Below are 18,231 nucleotides of genomic sequence, written 5' to 3' on the forward strand. Positions count from 1 at the left end.
TAATACACAGATACTTTTCTCAATTGCCATGCTGTATGGCTAACATAGAAAAGTGAATTTTCTATCCTATAAGCATTTACAGTTTCGACAAAATACCTCACTACAATGTATGAGACTGGGATAAACAATAACACATTTCGTCTGTTATGAATAAATATTATTATTAATAGTAAAATTAGCTACTGTTGTGACTCAAAGTTTTCTTTTTTTTGTTAAACCGTTTAACACTGAATTATAATTAAAAAGTAAAAAAGCCATACTTGTAACTTACAATTCTTCCATATCACCGTATTGAGTTTGTTGTTAGTGACTTTTATCTTAATAGGTTTTTTTAATTTCAGTTTTCCAGCATAAAACGTTTTGTTTATTATTTGTTAACAAGTGTTTGTTCTTTATTGTTTCTTCGTTCTTTCATTACCAAGTCCTCAAGAGAGAATTGTTTTTAAACATACTTTAATAATCCGTTATAATACCTCTAGCAATACATATACCTTAAGCACCAAATCCATTGTCAAATTACAAAAAAACAAATACAAGTTAGAACAGCTGAAATATACACCACAGGTAAATACAGATCTTTTTTCAACCAAGATATTACTGAGAAATACTTATCACTCCACAAGCAACTCGCCCACCTGCATTACCACTCGTCTTACTGAGCTCATGTCCTCCTCTTCCCAAATCATCCTGGTTTGCATGAACCTAAGAAGTAAAATAACGGTATTTTGCTTTCAGTGTGAATTTGTTGAAGTATTCATTTAATACGCGCGGTCTGCCTTTAAGATATTAATATTTAGCACTTTGAAAATGGTTGTCTTCCTCATAAAAATTGTTTAATTTTGTTTTGAAATACGTTTTACCTAGAGCAATATCTACGTTAAAACACTAACCATTAACGTTAATTTTACAAAAATAGTACCTAATATCAATTAAAATGTGCTGTTTAGATACGTAAACTAACAAACGAAACTAATAAAATACTTCACTAAATATATACATCTTCAATAGAACTTACCACAACTGCCCGTCCTAGAATTGATTGAGGGCCATACAATGAGAGTAATCTATCCGTTTTTTGCACATTTGCTACACCGTCATTACCAGCTTCTACATTTCCCAAGTCTCCAACATGCCTGTCGTACGATCAAATAAGTTTACTCTTCACAAGTTGACTTACGAAGCCTTACATACTGTTAACATTGCAAAATCATGTTCCTAAAACGTTTTATTCATTAATAAAAGCATAAATAAACAATATTTTATGTTTTTCTAATCTGAAGAAGCAACAGACTTAAAGCTGGCGTTTTGATCTTAATTAAGTTGTAACATGAAAGTACAAAATTACACAAAGGTTTAGCACACCGTACTCTATATGACTATTGTGCATTTTAGTAATGGTACTGCAGCCTAGTCTACATTGAAAAGGCTCTTTCATAATATTGTCATGTCCATAACACACCACTCATTCCTATTGGGTTTCCAGTAATATATCTAGCAGTAGATAAAGATATTGGTTTCAAGCACTCGAGTCAACAATATGCTCAAATATTAATTATAGGCGTTGCATCCGGCAACTTGATCAGGATGTCTGCTTAAGGAACACCAAAAATTCGAGTTTCATTCCACAACTGTTTGACATATGCAACGGTTCAACTGATAGAACGTGAAAACATATACGTGATTTGATTTGTTTTTCCAGTTGGAGGTCCGTTTTGATTATGTTGTTACTGTTTTCTGAATGATTTTTAGGTACCCAAGTTGATTCACATTCCTATATTTACTAATTCCATTAGATATAAGACATATCACCGATCTGAACGGATCTTTACGATTGGGGTTTATGAACATTTTGCGTCGAAAAGGGTTATTACATTCGCTGCAAAAAAAAAAAGCGAGTATTTATGCCTAACAAATATAAAAACACCCTTAAAAATATTTGTCACTGTTCTATTTCGGTAGTAATTGCCCTATTTTAATGTTCAAATAACTCAGTAAATGTTACGCAGAAATCGGCAACATGTGAGAAAATTTTGCCACCCTTGAGTATGCATTACGTATTAAAGCAACATAATTTCAAGATATAATTTATTTCATAATAACCCTTTTGAAAGTAGCCCTTATACCTTTAGGTTTCATTTCCATGTTTTTCGATGCCAATATTTAATGCTGTAAATGGTGTGTGTGTTTTTTTTATTATAGCAAAGCCATATCAGGCCATCTGCTGAGCCCACCGAGGGGAATCGAACCCGTGCTTTTAGCGTTTTAAATTCTTAGACTTACCGCTGTACTAGCGATGAGCTTGTAAATGATATTTCTAGTTGAATTACAGAATATTTTAAGTGTATCAAATGGAACATAAATTGTCTCCACTTTCTGCGGAATTTACATACATTTACTTTGTCAATACTCCATGTACAATACACGAGCACATGTATATCCTTTGAAGTGACTGACGCACATGCATCTCCTTTGAAGTGGCTTCTACACAAGCCACATCCTTACTTCTTTGCATCTGTACAGTTCCCTCGAACAGATTTAGAAGAGAGGAGCATCATACAAATTTCAAATCTTACAAAAGTTAAAATGAGATGAATTATCTAGTTGGTTTTATGATTTTAAAGTTTGCCTGTAGTTTTAAGCATAAAGCTAAACAATAGGCCATCTGTACTCTAACCACCACGGGTATCAAATCTTGGTTGCTAGCGTCGTTAAGTCCACAGACATAAAACTGCTCCACTGGGGCGCTTATAATTTTACAGCTAAATCATAATGCTATGAGCATTATTTTAATCACAAATTTTTAACCATTATTTATTTTGTGCTTCATATTATTTGAATAAAAAAAAACAATAATTATTCTTAAATACTTGTTTTAACTAAAGGAGTTCACTTAAAACACTATACTTATTCAGTCAATAGTTTATTGTATCATATATGATTTTTATATAAATGTTGTTCAAATACGCTTTTTCAATTTTCACATTTTCAGGGTCGTTGAAAGTAAACATTTGGTTTAGTAGTATTAAGGTAATATACATTTACCTGTATGTACAACCGTTGAATTCTGTGTGCTATTTATAAAATGTAAATAATTTAAAGTTCATCTAAAGCCTACAAGAATTTAGTTGGCAAAAATGAATGGTTCTATGACGTAACTGAAAGCTAAATAAAGACGTATTCCTGCCCAACAAAATTGACTTAGTTAAGAAAGCATTAAGTTTTGCAAACATTTAGATGACTAGAGACACTGCAAAAGATTTAAAATAACCACCCAACAAGTGAATATACTCAACGATAGTGTGTATGTGTCGAAATAATGCAGTTAATTTACCTACCTAATTTTATCACTTGGGCCACCATGGTCTAGTTCGAAAGGATTAAAGTGACTCCCAGCGCTCGTGCATCCTGGATACGAATAGACTAATTAATTAACTAATTTAAACACATTTCATGAATACGTAGTTTTTCTTTAATATATTTAAAATATTACTGTGCTGAAACAAATTAAGAAATGTGCAAATATGTAGAAACTTTTAAATTTCCTTCATTGTAAATAACATTCATAGTGCGTTTTAAAAATGAAACATACGTTATCTCTTAACGCAAATTTTAAAAAGACATCCAAATACTGTCATATTTTTAGTCGTATAATAAATATAATAATGCAATTTATACTGAAAATATCTGAGATGTAAAAAATAAAACAATAAATTAGTAATTAAATGATCTCATTCATAAAAACGAAAAATGTTGATTGGTTGAAAAATATGATTAGTTTAAAATTATGTGAATTTTATCGTCGTTTCTCTGAAAAATAAATATGTTTTGAAGACTTGACTTCTAATATGATAATATTGAAAACGTAGAGCAGAGGTAAATCAAGTAACTGATACGTATTCTATAGTTTATCGGATCTTTTTAGAAAAGTACAGTTTACAAACACTTCCAAAGTTGTTACTAAAGCCAAGTTTTCTATGACGTAGCTTTAAAATTAACGGTAAGAAGAAAAACTACCAAGTTTTTTAAAATATAAAATAAAATAAAAATTAAATTTTATTTAAAAAGCTTACGTAGATATATACGTAACTCTTAACGTTACGAGAACGAAGTAATTATGCATTACCGTTTGTTATATCACCATATTCATGCACGTGGAATCCGTGTAGTCCTTTCGAAAGACCAGAAATTTCACCACTGATTGTTATGGGACAATCACAAGCCTACAAATTACGTCATAAACTTGATGTTTAGAGAATACATAAGATATTATGATCAATGAACCGAACTATGTTTAAAAGTTTCATGTCACTTTACAGACAGGAATCAAAATATTTGATCTATAAGTGTTAATTTAAGAACATATAATGTCTAAGCTTTGAAGAATTATACAATCTCGAAAGAAACAAATCTCGGAAGTAAGAAATAAATAAAGTATTAGAAGTTTTTTGTTTATGGGATGGAAATTGGAAACTTAATGTGTATACATTATTGCAGAATATTTTCTTGCATAAAATATTATTAACGTTATTAATACGTATTTCAACATCAAAAAACAAAATAAAAAGTATACATTTTCCTTTCCTGGAGTCAAAATAATATATAAATATACTTTTAACAAAAATTCAACCGAAATGTGGGAAGAACAACATTAATTTATGAATTTTAATCGTAACGGCCAGAGACAAAACTATTCATATAATATATATAGGCTTTTTGTATTCTACATTACGGTTGTGAAACTAAGAATCCGAGACCTTTTCTGTCGTTCAGTTAAAAAGTTTTATTCAGTGAATTTGCTTTTTGAAATGAAATCAAATTATGTTTATTTTGTACAATCAAAATGTCAACATTTTTTTTTGTTTAGTGCAATAGCAGTGATAATTTCACCTCGATAGTGCATACCATAACAACAACAGTTCTGATTATATGAATGTCTCTCTTCTTCTTCCTTCAACAAACTCAAAGGGACTAAATACAAAATACAGTGTTAAAATATAATAGGCCTACAACTAATGTGTTGAAACAAGTGTAAGTAATTATAACGTACAAATTAAGGTCTCGAAAATTTTCCATTGCGGTAACAACAGACTTAAACAAAAGCCTCGTTTTTCAGTTCATAAATTTATTTTTAAAATCACTTTAAAAAAAATGAAAATTCATTCTATTTCTTTTTAAAAGTGCCCATATAGTACAAACTTGGATAAAATATAATATAAGAGCACGTCTACTCGTAGCTCATTTATTATATTTTATCCAAGTCTTTTTTTCTTGCATCTTTCAGAACAACACATATTCCAAAAAAGTACAAAACATACCTCTTGTGAAAAATTCAGAATGCCGTTTACATTCTCACCAGTTAAAACAACAACTGCTTTTTTAGGCTTGTCCCGAAAATAACTCAAAGGGAAAAATTTACTACCGCAGCCCTCTACTGACAGAAAAGCGAATGAAACTAGTATAATCATAATAACTGTCATTGTGCACTTATCTTTCAATCAGGTAAATAGTAAGGCAGCTGATCTCTCCTCTCAGATCTCTCTTTCTCGAAGTGTAAATACTTATATAGATAAAATGAAAATACCTATACCTAAACTAATAGTAACAACTACAGTTTCACCAAAAGCCCCGCCTTACTTACAGAACTGCCAATCAAATTTACACAATTCTGAGCAAATATGAAATAAGCAATTGAATATAAGCTCTTCAACAAGTCCTGTAGAAATATAATGTTTATATATCAGGAAGTTCCTCCTTTTAACCAAAGCCAATAACAATTGCAGAAAAACAAACAACATCAGAAAATTGTCATAAAATAGTTATTTAAAATTAATCTTGTTCTTTAAACAACCCCCTCTAGTGACATAGCACTAAGTTGAAGGGCTTGTAGCGCTGAAAACCAAGTTTTGACAGCCATAGTGAGCACAGCATAGATAGCACATTTTGTTGCTTTGCTTTTAACAACAGACAAAACAATGTTCAACCAGCCTCATAGCGCATGCGTATACATGTACAATAATCGCTCTAAGATATTACCGATTTATCTTTATTATTATTTGGTATGTTCATGTGAGTTAACTGTCAAAGCATAGTCGAATACACTAAAAATTCTTATTAGAAAATTAATGTTATGGACTACAAAATCATATTAAATCCTAAAATAATTGTATGCAGTGATATTTTATATTAACTATTTCCTTTTATAATAATTGTTTGTTTGTTTGGGAATTTCGCACAAAGCTACTCGAGGGCTATCTGTGCTAGCCGTCCCTAATTTAGCAGTGTAAGACTAGAGGGAAGGCAGCTAGTCATCACCACCCACCGCCAACTCTTCGGCTACTCTTTTACCAACGAATAGTGGGATTGACCGTCACATTATACACCCCCACGGCTGGGAGGGCGAGCATGTTTAGCGCGGACGGGGATTCGAACCCGTCACCCTCAGATTACGTGTCGAACGCCTTAACCCACCTGGCCATGCCGGGCCATTATTATAATAATACTTTGTATCAGTTTGTGATGTCAACACCAGTTAATAATTTTTGAAGTTATAAGCTACAAAACTGACTGACTGACGTGATCAAAGAGGAAAATTCATAGCACTAATAAAAGCTCAGCAGCAGTTTATTGAATGTTCAGAGCAAGCTTTTATATTTAAATTAGGAAAGTCTCCTTAATTTGGGAGCATCATTTCACAAAAGGCTTGAAGGAAAGGGCAAGGAGCTGACCTCGCTTGGAACACCAAATTCAGCAGCGCGAGTGAAACTAATGTAATCAGTACACCCGAAACTGTACACTTATCTTTCGGATGAATTACTAGTAAAGTAGTTAAACGATATATAGAACAAATAAAAATAAAATAACCTGTTTAATGTTGCTGTGATGTAGTTTATGTATCGGTGTTAATAGATTAGAATAGATTTGCTTGATTAGAAATATTTCATAGAAACTGCCATATGAGGCTCCCTCCGAGCTTGGTGACAGTCTCTGTCCCAAGAAGTGATGTCAAACCTTTAATTTTTAACAGCATTTCGTTCGCTATACTTTCAATTATTTTAACATATTTTAGGCATTACAATGTAATATTTATCTTTTAGCAAGTGGTGAAGAATATTTGAATTATTGTGAATATTAGCATTACTGTATGTTTTTAACCCTCTCTCCTAGTCTTTTTGTTGTGGAACCGAATTGAGAGAGCGTTTACATCGGTTACAAAGACGACCTGATAAGCTCTTGTATGTCTTTGAAGTGAAATCTAAATGTTGTTAAAAAAAGATAAAGTACAAATTCACTTGCTTATTTCGCATATGGCTTTATCGACAGTAACATATAACAAACTAGGTGGAATTTAAATATTATTATACTTTCATTTAATTATAAACTCGTATTGAACCAGCGAGGAATGAAATGATTTAGAATATTATTATTGTTAAAGTGATATCACATCACACACAAATCACTTACAAGAGACGTGCTTCGCCAGCTAATGTATTCTACATCATTAGGTTTATTGACTCAAATAACTTATAATTCTTGCGAGTGTGATTGTGTGGAATCGCCATACAAGGACATTATTAACCCCTGTAAAACATTTAAACACTTGTGTTACATTTTTACCACTAAAAGATCCTGCTTATGAAGATGCTCCTAAAAAAAGCTTATCAAACTATGTCTATGCTGAGGGTTGACTGCTCTTTGAATATTTATCAAATTGATATCACATCGTTCCTTCTTTTTTTTAGGCCTGGCATGGCCAAGCGCGAAAGGCGTGCGACTCGTAATCCGAGGGTCGCGCTAAACATGCTCGCCCTCCCAGCCGTGGGGTGTATAATGTGACGGTCAATCCCACTATTCGTTGGCAAAAGAGTAGCCCAAGAGTTGGCGGTGGGTGGTGATGACTAACTGCCTTCCCTCTAGTCTTACACCGCAAAATTAGGGATGGCTAGCACAGATAGCCCTCGAGTAGCTTTGTGCGAAATTCCAAAACAACAACCTTCTTTTTTTTTAAAATAATACGTCATCAACTTTAAATAGCATATCAAGTTTCATCTCCTGGTCATTCATTATGGTTAGCTATCACCTCTTTTTTTTTATCACACTGCAAATCTTAAAAAAATATCCTAATAAGCAATTGGCCTGTCAGCCTCTTGATTGGAAAAAATGTCGTAAAAATCATGTAGTATTGCTCTGATTAGCCAAAGCTTCAACAATAACTTTCCAAATAAAGATTCTGGGAAATGTTCGACTCTATTATCTTTACAAGAAGAGAGTTTTTAAACAGTTTTTTGAAAAACGAAAGTTCAAACAACCCATGAGATTTTATTTGAAATAATTTTCGCATCTTTTGAGTGGTTTTATTTCTAAAAATATTTATGGTCGGATATTATTACTATATAAACCTGATGGCTTATATAGTTTAAATTATAATTTACCCATCGATAAGAGTTAGGCTCTCAGATGAACTAAGTTAAGCCTTATATAAAATTTTAATATTTTGCTGTAACGTATTTCAGTGACACAGAATACGTACGATCTCTTTCTCATGCTTAGATACTTTAAAACATTGAGAACTTAAGTTGTATTTGTTTGCATCTTTTACTACTGAAGTCAGCTATATTTAAAGGTATTGCACAGTTTTTAAAAAATACTGTTTTTCTGTTCTTTTTTATCTTCAGAACATAAGGATTTAACTGGAGTTCATAATTAACGAAACACTGCAAACAAGTGACTTACATAGGCCTATGAAGACACTATAGCAAAAACATCTTGCCAGCTGCACAAATCAACCCTACAAATGTTACGTAAGAAAATTATCAACTAGTTATAAAATCAAACCATGTTTCCAGTTTTTCGTGTCACATTAAGGCGGCATTATGGGGCCTTTAGTCTTCGGCTAGTGAATGGGGAAAAAATGATCTAAAAGACTGTCGCATCAGCCCTGATCACAAGTGGGCTTTTTACAAATTGCAACTGTATTTCTAATGGGCCCTTGGATCTCAGAAATGTTGACTTTATACATTTGAGCATATGCATTTCGAGTAAGAGAAGAACAGTTAAGCAACTAAATATTTTAAATCTAAATAATTCTGCCTTGAGAATCCTTAGAACAAATACAGTATTTTACGCCTTGTAAGACACACTTTTTCTTTAAAAATACCTTGAAAATCTCCATGTGTCTTCCAAGGCAAAAGTGATAGGTTAAGGCGAGAGGTTAGCTTAGGGTCAACTCAAAACGGTTTCTCATACAGATCGTAATCTCATTACTTACAATTACAAGTATTTTCATTAGCATAAAACATTCAGTTTAACTAATACTGTCAATATACTGTAAAGAATATAATGTATTTTACTGTATTTACTCAGTAGGTTGGAAAAAGTCAAGGCTGCGTCAAGGTGTTGGTTGTTGAGTCAAAATAATTTTTCTTAGAATTGTCGTTCCAAAATTGGGGTGCGTCTTCCACGATGTAACGTCTCACAAAGCGCAAAATACGGTAGCCTTGGAAAAGGGTTCAAATTGAAGTTACGTTTCGACAGTATATATTTTGAAAGGAATGTTATGTAGATGTTTGAACAACAGAAAATGATGTTTTAATATAAGTGCTTGAACTTAGGAAAAACGGAAGAAAATATTTTTCCCATTGTTTAAAAAAGAAATCTCTATTTCTTCCCACCTTGTTAACAAAGCCATGAGCAAGAAGAAAAGTTTCAATAATAAAACTATTTTTTATTGTTTGCACATCTACGCAACTTCTGTCAAACAGATTATCCCTGTACCAAATAATTATTTTTATCAAACACTGGTAAAGTTTGTTATTAGTTTGTTCTTAATGTGTATTTCTGTTTATTTATATAAGAGTATATATATATCAGTATGGTGCACGCTTCTTCCATAGATTTACGCATTTTCCATTAATGAGTATAATGAGTAGTTACAATTCGAAGGATATGAAAATTATTCAAGTAGATTCATCATTTAAAGTGTAAACGGAATCACGTAAAATAAGAATAACCCTTGATATAATCAATACAAAGAATATTTGTTTATTTATACGAATTTCGCCGTAAGCTACACATGGGTTATGTGCAATAGCACTCCATAATGTTTTTGAGTACAGGCAGTTACTCAGCACCGCCCAATGGCAACATTTGAGATACTCTTTACCGATGAATAGTGGGATTTACCATAAATTACAATACCCCATTGATGGGTGGATGAACATGTTCGGTAACAAAATGTGAACCCGCGACCCATAGATTGCTACTCTAGTGCCTTAACCAGTAAAACATATTCGACCAAGAGGAAAGCAAAATTTTGGAGCTGTTTTTTGTTTCTTTATTCTCCTAACACGAAGTTTCGTTTTAGAACTGGAGTTTGGAATATTTGTATCAAGTTTTCCAGATTAAATTTTAAGAATAATTTGGCACGTGGTGATTTGACTATTTTTTTCGAGAACAGTATGAGTCACGCTGTAATAGGATTAACAAAAACTATTTTTAGAAACAACATGTTTCAGTTTTGCTGTTATATTTCTACAAGCATTGATGCGTTAAACAATATAGATACCATAAGATATGAGGACACATTACTATAATTTTAACAAAGTTAAAATGCAAATATTCTCGTTTTTGCGATAATTTTTTGCCATAATTATAGTGTTTTCTTCTGAATTACCTCACAAATGTTTCTTTTAAACGATCATCCATTGATATTTAAAGAAAACGTAAAAGTTACCTAGCTGAACCACAATGTTTTTGTGTGTGGTATTATAGGTCAATAAATGTTGTTGTGCATATCCATCGTGTTGTCAAATTGTGTATAAACTTCACATGTAGAAACTGCTTTATTCGGGTAAAATTAAAGCTATTTTTATTGCTGTTACTTATTTGAAGGCTTTACACTTAGCTTGTCTTTGCATTACTCATAGTATAATATAGGTTTACGTGCATGTTAGACATAAAAATGATTGCAGGTAAAAAAAACTTTCAAATTTACAGAACAGCTAACAATGTTTTGTGCAGACAGGTGTATGTAAGAAACGTGTGATACGAACAACGATGTGTTACAGACTGGTACGAATACAAACTACAATAACAAAGAAATCGGTTTCGCCAACAACGTAGCAATGTTGATCATGCGACGAACACAATAAACACGCAATTTTATTAGAGCTTCAAAGAAATTGTAATTTGTACCACGTACACAGAAAATCAGAATGAAGGATATATGTCGAAATGAGTTTGCAATAGCTTAACGAAAAACAAGTCTATTGAAGTGTTTCAGTAAAAAAGAACATGAGACTCGAAAAATTGCTTAACCAGAAATAAAAGATCCGCTGCTTGTTGATTTACTTAGTGTCGTTGAAAATTGTGATTACTTCAGTGTAACCAAGTCAAGGAAGGTTGCAATTAAACCTAAAGGACTCGACACGGTTCTTGTTTCTAGAGCAATATTACCAGATAATGCCAATAAGTAGTAAAATACACCACCTCGGTTAAATCTATTCTGGTTCTAATTGAACATAAACAATAGAAGAAACTGAGCTATTAAAAATATATAGTATAATAGATTAATTCAGACACACTGTATACTGTTTGATTTCTGAATTACTTTTATACAGTTAATTAGTTTTCACCATTAGATTCCATCTAGGAACATAGGGCCGCAATCGCTTGCGGATTCTTCAATAAGTATTTAAGCAAGCAGGTTGTTAGCCCACTGCACCGAGGCGTCTCTAATTTAGCAGTGTAAGACTAGAGGGAAGGCAGCTAGTCACCACCCACCGCCAACTCTTGGGCTACTCTTTTACCAACGAATAGTTGGATTGACCGTAAAATTATAACGCCCCCACGGCTGGGAGGGCGAGCATGTTTGGCGCGACGCGGTCGCGAAGCCGCGACCCTCGGATTACAAGTCGCACGCCTTACGCGCTAGGCCATGCCAGGCCCACTTTGATACGCTACACTAGTAGTTTATAGTACTTTGTGGTATTTTGGTGTGGTGTAACATACCACGACCTTTAAGTAAATGGTTGCAATAGATTTGATATTATTTTAATATCTATATTTGTTTCAGTTTAATATATATTTAGAAATGTATGTAACTTATATTGTTAAATATGTATTGCGCAAGTCCAGCCTGTTCTCTAAATTATAGAAGATCCTCGAGGGTAAAAATCAACAACATATGTTTTATGAAAGTACTAGGATATCTTTAAATATTGTTATGCCAACTGAACTTTCTAGAACTTCGCCTTAACGTTTATAAATCGACGCGTGAAGAAACAGTTTTACAATATTGTTTAGTCTGCTACAGTCAGTATACTATAAGCCTCGGAAGCTCTAATTGTGACAAACACTTATTAATTGAAAAATTGGAGACATTTGACCAGAAACTTTTAAAGATTTCGAACATTACAAACTTCAGTGAATTAACTTTGGGCGTTACTATTTCCACGAGGAATTTAGATACTTCTGTCGCGAAAAACTCACTTGTGAAGAATAGAGCTAGCTAGCAATCCCGTCAGTTGAAGTTTATCTCTGTATCAACGTAAAAACGTCTTGTGAACCGTCGACAAAATATTCAATTCTAGACAGGAAAACTCTTGTATATAAACCATTACTTGTAATAACCGTTATTATAAGTTGTACTGTTGTTTGTACAATAAAAGGTATTTATGTTAAGAAACAAATTTGCGTGTTGGCAAATATCATATATTTAATACATATCGACATCCGATTAACTTCTAAATTAAAATTAAAATTTCCGGCTTTTTTTTTTTTAAGTCGTTATAAGTAACGTATGTAACGTAATAAATCAGATATTCGTCCGAGATAAGTTATAAAACGTAAGAGTGATGAAAAGAAATTTTCAGTAGTGGGTCGAATTTCGAAATAATGTACAGTACTTTGAACGAACAAGTTGAAGAACTTTTGACTCGGTAATAAGGAATCACTTTCAAATGAAAACAAAAATTTGTGTATAATTATCAATGATAGTTCGATGTTTCAATATACCAAGTAAGGTGTCTTTAATCGTCGGTGTTCTCCCTCCCCCAAATTCAAATTTGTTTTGCTTTTTGTGCTTTTTAATAATGACTGCTGATGTTAAAATAGCTTAATATTTCCACCAATACAGTTTATTAAAATGCCTTCAAGTATACCTATTTCAAACCAGAGTTGTTACCAAAACTAAAAGTGATTTTCAGTCGCGGGACAAACACATTACTAGTAAAGTAAATCAAAGCACTGAAGGGACAAGTTTCATACCTATATAAGCACTGTCTTAAGGACTGCAGTAAACTGTTGCTGTTTATTTGTGTCGTACAAGTATGATTCCTCAAATATTATACTTTGTATCAAATTATTGGCTCGGCATGGCCAAGCGTGTTAAGGCATGCGACCTCGAAATCTGAGGGTCGCGAGTTCGCATCCCCGTCGCGCCAAACATGCTCGCTCTTTCAGCCGTGGGGGCGTTATAATGTGACGGTCAATCCCACTATTCGTTCGTAAAAGAGTAGCCCAAGAGTTGGCGGTGGGTGGTGATAACTAGCTGCCTTCTCTCTAGTCATACACTACTAAATTAGGGACGGCTAGCACAGCTTTGTGCGAAATTCAGAAACAAACGAACAATCAAATTAGTTGTTTAAGACAGAGATAATACGTTTCTATACCTATCTTTATGTTACGTCTGATACTTGATACACAGACAGACAGAGCGTGTGAATAACAATCATTATTTTTCCAAAGATTTTAGAAGTGGTGGGTTTGTAATTTAGTATCGAATGAAGGAAGCCAAGAATATTTTTATATTTCGGTAACTAACCTCACGAAAATCAAAGGGCTGGGGTTTGAAACACTAAGACAACTATATATATATAATTTTTTGTCCAAAATAATAAAGGTTTCTGTTATGTTTGTACCACTGAAAACTTTTTTCTACTACTATTCAAACGTTATGTAAAAATCAATTAGCATTAACATTCTATCGGCCAGTTTCCTTAGGAGGTTAAAACATTCGTTTTTGTTTCGCTCACTTTCCTACCCCAATATTAGTGAAAATTCATAATCGCAACATTTCATCATTTAGATATAATAAAACATTTTTATCCAGCAGTACTTAGCGTTAACGGTAAATATACACCATATTATTATTTGCTATACAGAGAATCTTTAAAACATTATGTCAAAATGTTTTATGTACGTTTTACCAAACTTACTGCAAAATATCATAAATTCATAGATGTTTCATTGCAGCAAAACATGAAATAGTGTAAGAAAATCCATTAATTAGACTTAAATTAGTTTGTTTACACAAACATAAATGTCGGCATGATAGATGTACAATTGTTTTAGTTAGATATATTAATTATAGTGATTTTCGGATTAAAACGATATAACTGTGCAAAAGCGTAGTATCATCATATGGATACAAATAATTTAAAATCCCAATCAGTTTTTTCACCATTAAATATATTTATAGAAGAAACGAGCATATGTATTTCACAAACTAGCTGTGTTTGACACATGCTGTGGAAACACAATTTTAGCAAATTTCTTTTATTTTGCGCGTATTTCTACAATTCAGCAATAATTTTTTGAATGGGTCTTTGCACGATAAGTTAAAAAGGCAGTAGGTTATATATAACTTATCGTTCTTTCTTATTAATATCAGCACTTCAGATGTACCGCATCGACAGGATCCTTTTAAAGAGAAATATTTAACAAATAAAACTGATTTGAATGCGTTAAGATGTACACACTTACACTGTAACCTCACCTGTCATTTATCTTCATAAATAACAGCTTAGAGAGTGTATTTATTCTAAATCAAGCTGACAGCAGTCTCTCACACATTCGTGTTGAAGTATTTCGTATACCGCACCTGCAAATACTAAAATAAAAATATTTATATGTACTTTTTTAATTATAATATAGTCGCAGAACGTACCTAAAAAGAAATTATTCACACCTCATTGATCTATAATCATTGCATCAAGATGGTTCAATGTACACAACTTTAAGTTTTAATAAATTTTACTAATATAAACTGTAATGTTTTGGTATATTAAAAGTTAAACTGTTTTCAGTTTGTTTTAGGAGTTCCAGATACTCAGTACTACATTTAAAAATTACATCAATAAAGATGTAATCAAACCCTAATGTATAGTCTTGGTGAAATTCGTGTAAGAAGAATACTTTTATTTAAATTGTGTTATATTATTTAATAAAAAATAGCCATTGCACATATCACATTTATTTTTCTATTTACCAGAATCTTCAATACCCAAAGTATTTGTTTGTGATATCATTCAACAGATGGCGCAGACATTTGTCATATATATACAGATACTGGCACACAAAACTACATCCTTTGAAGTACGATTTGATATTCATATTATTTCAAATAAATAGACATCTTAGATTCAGTTGGAAGGATTTTTTTATACATATTATCAGCAGCTTAATATATGAAAAGCAATGATTTATCCTTCTGTTTATGAACCTTTTCCGGAAGAATATACATATTTCATGAATCTATAACAACACCACTCTAGCCAGTGGTTTATCACAACAATATGGTTTTCATTCGTCTAAAAGCTAGTTTTTTCATGATACAAAACTCAAAGTTTTTATCCGAAAGTGGAAAAGTATTAATAAATTTCCAAACTGGACTCCGCCAGTAGGTTTAGGTTCCAGTTCCCAACATTTATAAATTTCCTTCATTTAATGAAAGTTTTTAATAAGATGTGCTTTTTAAAGTCTTATGGAGTTACGTTTCAAAATTCTCTAAGAAATGAAAGTTATTTCGTGCAAAACAGTTTCTGTTTTTAATTTTTTTGTGTATTTGATGCTCTAATTAATGATAGTCTACAAGCTTTGTTTACCTAGAAGCAAAATAAAAATTGATTTTAACGTCGTTCAAGAAATAATTATTATTAGTAATTGGCTTTGATTGTTTAATTCTTTTACACTGGGGGCTAAATTTTTATCTTTAAAATTGGTAACTGAAGGCCTTGTAATCGGTTTTATGCAAATAAATTAAACATCTGCTAATGGCAAATATAAATGTTTCGTAAAAACAGAATTGTTTTCAACGTTTTTTTCGGTTTTAGCAATTTTTAAACTATATATAGAAGCTAAATTTAGGAATATATTAACAAAGACTGAAAATTAATAATTTAACCGAATTTCCACAACGTTATGTTTATAGTTTCACTTTGTAAGTACAACATTAAATCTGCTATTTTAATCTTATCATTTTATATAGTTTTCCTTTATATAGGTCTTATAATTTTAGGCGTGTTACTAAGGGTAACGTTTCTATAAGAGGATAGTTTAATGTAATTATGAGCTCATTGTTGGGTGTCTCAGTTTGCGACTACGTCATCAATGTCTAGACTTACTTATATATCCCAAATATGTAAATCTGTTACAGGTATTTTTATCGGTTTACCGTAGCAATAAAATTGTTCTTGAAAAAAATATTTAGTTTCACAGATAGTGCTACTGGACGGACGGTTTTACTAAATTTCTACAGGCATATTGTGTGTACTTTACAATTTCGAACGGTGTTCTTATAGGTGGACAGTATTACTATACTTCCATGGCACAGCATTCAGATTTCTGCTTGTCTCAACTTGGCCCGGCATGACTAAGTGTGTTAAGGCGTTCGCCTCGTACTCCAAGGGTCGCGGGTTCGAATCCCGGTCGCACCAAACATGCTTGCCTTCCCAGCTGTGGGGGCGTTATAATGTGATGGTCAATCCCACTATTCATTGGTAAAAGAGTAGCCCAAGAGTTGGCGGTGGGTGGTGATGACTAGCTGCCTTCTCTCTAGTCTTACACTGCTAAATTAGGGTCGGCTAGCACAAATAGCCTTCGAGTAGCTTCGCGCGAAATTCAAAACAAACAAACAAATTGTCTCAACTTATAGTTTTCGATTCTATATTTAATTAGCAGGACATACTTTTACTGTTTCTATAGCATTTGACGTACTGTTTACACTAAACAACAAAAAATTGCTACTGGAAAAAATTCAAGTGATTTATGGTGATTTAACTTTGTTGGTTTAAAAATGTACTCAGAATTTTTTCGTCGCCTCTATATTTTTTGAGTTATTGTAATATTTCAATACTGTATCAACAGTGTGTGAAATATCACGCAATAACTCAGTACAACAGATTTATAGTGTGAAATTAAATTTACTTGGCCAGTTTAATAGGTAAAAGGCATGCATTTTTTTATAACATCAAACACTGGCTGTATTGTATTTGTGTAAAATTCCAAGTATGTTGTTCATATATTTGTTCTAGATATAAGTGTAACAACATGTACTACTTTTTCTTCATTCCCACGCTCACCTGCTCTGCCTAATAATCACAAAACCTTCACTACTAAGTTTGCTAGAATATTTGAGATGTTTTTTGACTGAGCATAAGAAGGGTGAAGTAAGACACCTCTCTTTTAGTCGTTTCTCAGTTACTCAGTTGGTCACTTCGCCTCACTCAGTGCACATTTAAAACAAATTTCAATCTTTTTCCTTGCATAATAACCACATATAATCAAATCCTGTAAAGATTTTTTAATCTTTTAAACTTTAGTTTTGTAAGCTTAAATTCTTTTATATTGTTTAGAAAATCATTTCACGTGCTAACTGTCTTCAGTTCAAGTAAAGTCCAAAAATGCAAAAATCACTCAAACAGTTTTTGTTACACTTGTGAAAAATATATCACAGTTTCACAAAGGAAAACATCACACACGAAGTAAAGATAGCTTACTATTTTGAGTGTAAAAGTGGTGACCAAAAAAAAATCACTGGGTTCCACACGTTTATTTTGCAGTTTGCACACCCTATACAGTGGCTAAATAAGAAGATAACAAATATGTCACTTGCAATTCCTACAATATGGTGTGAACTAAAAGAAAATCTAATTGTTATTTATGCATGACTAATGTTTCTGGATATTCAGGAAAACTAAACAGTACATTAAATGCCCATACATTGCATCTACAATGAAGCCAGTACCTGATGGAGATGGACTTATAGTGCAACATCAATCAGCAAATAGTGAAACAGAAGACTTATACTACAAAGAAGAAAATAATCACTTTCATCATCCTCATGTAATAATTCCATTCTTGTGGCACCTCATCATAAACTTTCTCATCTAATCACACAAGAACAGCTAAATGATCTAATTAGTGACTTGTATACATCAAAACAGCATGGAAATT

At 32.4% G+C, this 18,231-nt stretch overlaps 1 protein-coding gene across 1 annotated transcript; it reads right to left on the reverse strand.

Annotated features, from left to right (window-relative positions):
• Positions 1-442: 442 nt before the first annotated feature.
• On the reverse strand, positions 443-5,547 carry LOC143250653 (uncharacterized). The gene is made up of 5 exons (XM_076501516.1): positions 5,316-5,547; positions 4,124-4,220; positions 3,336-3,405; positions 1,016-1,133; positions 443-702 (listed from the first exon to the last, which is right to left on the reverse strand). Exons 1-5 carry the CDS (start codon positions 5,475-5,477, stop codon positions 595-597), a joined length of 555 nt encoding a protein of 184 aa, XP_076357631.1. The 5' UTR covers positions 5,478-5,547; the 3' UTR covers positions 443-594.
• Positions 5,548-18,231: the final 12,684 nt, after the last annotated feature.

Source organism: Tachypleus tridentatus, chromosome 5 (assembly GCF_004210375.1).
Source record: "Tachypleus tridentatus isolate NWPU-2018 chromosome 5, ASM421037v1, whole genome shotgun sequence".
NCBI classification, from domain to species: Eukaryota; Metazoa; Arthropoda; class Merostomata; order Xiphosura; family Limulidae; genus Tachypleus; species Tachypleus tridentatus.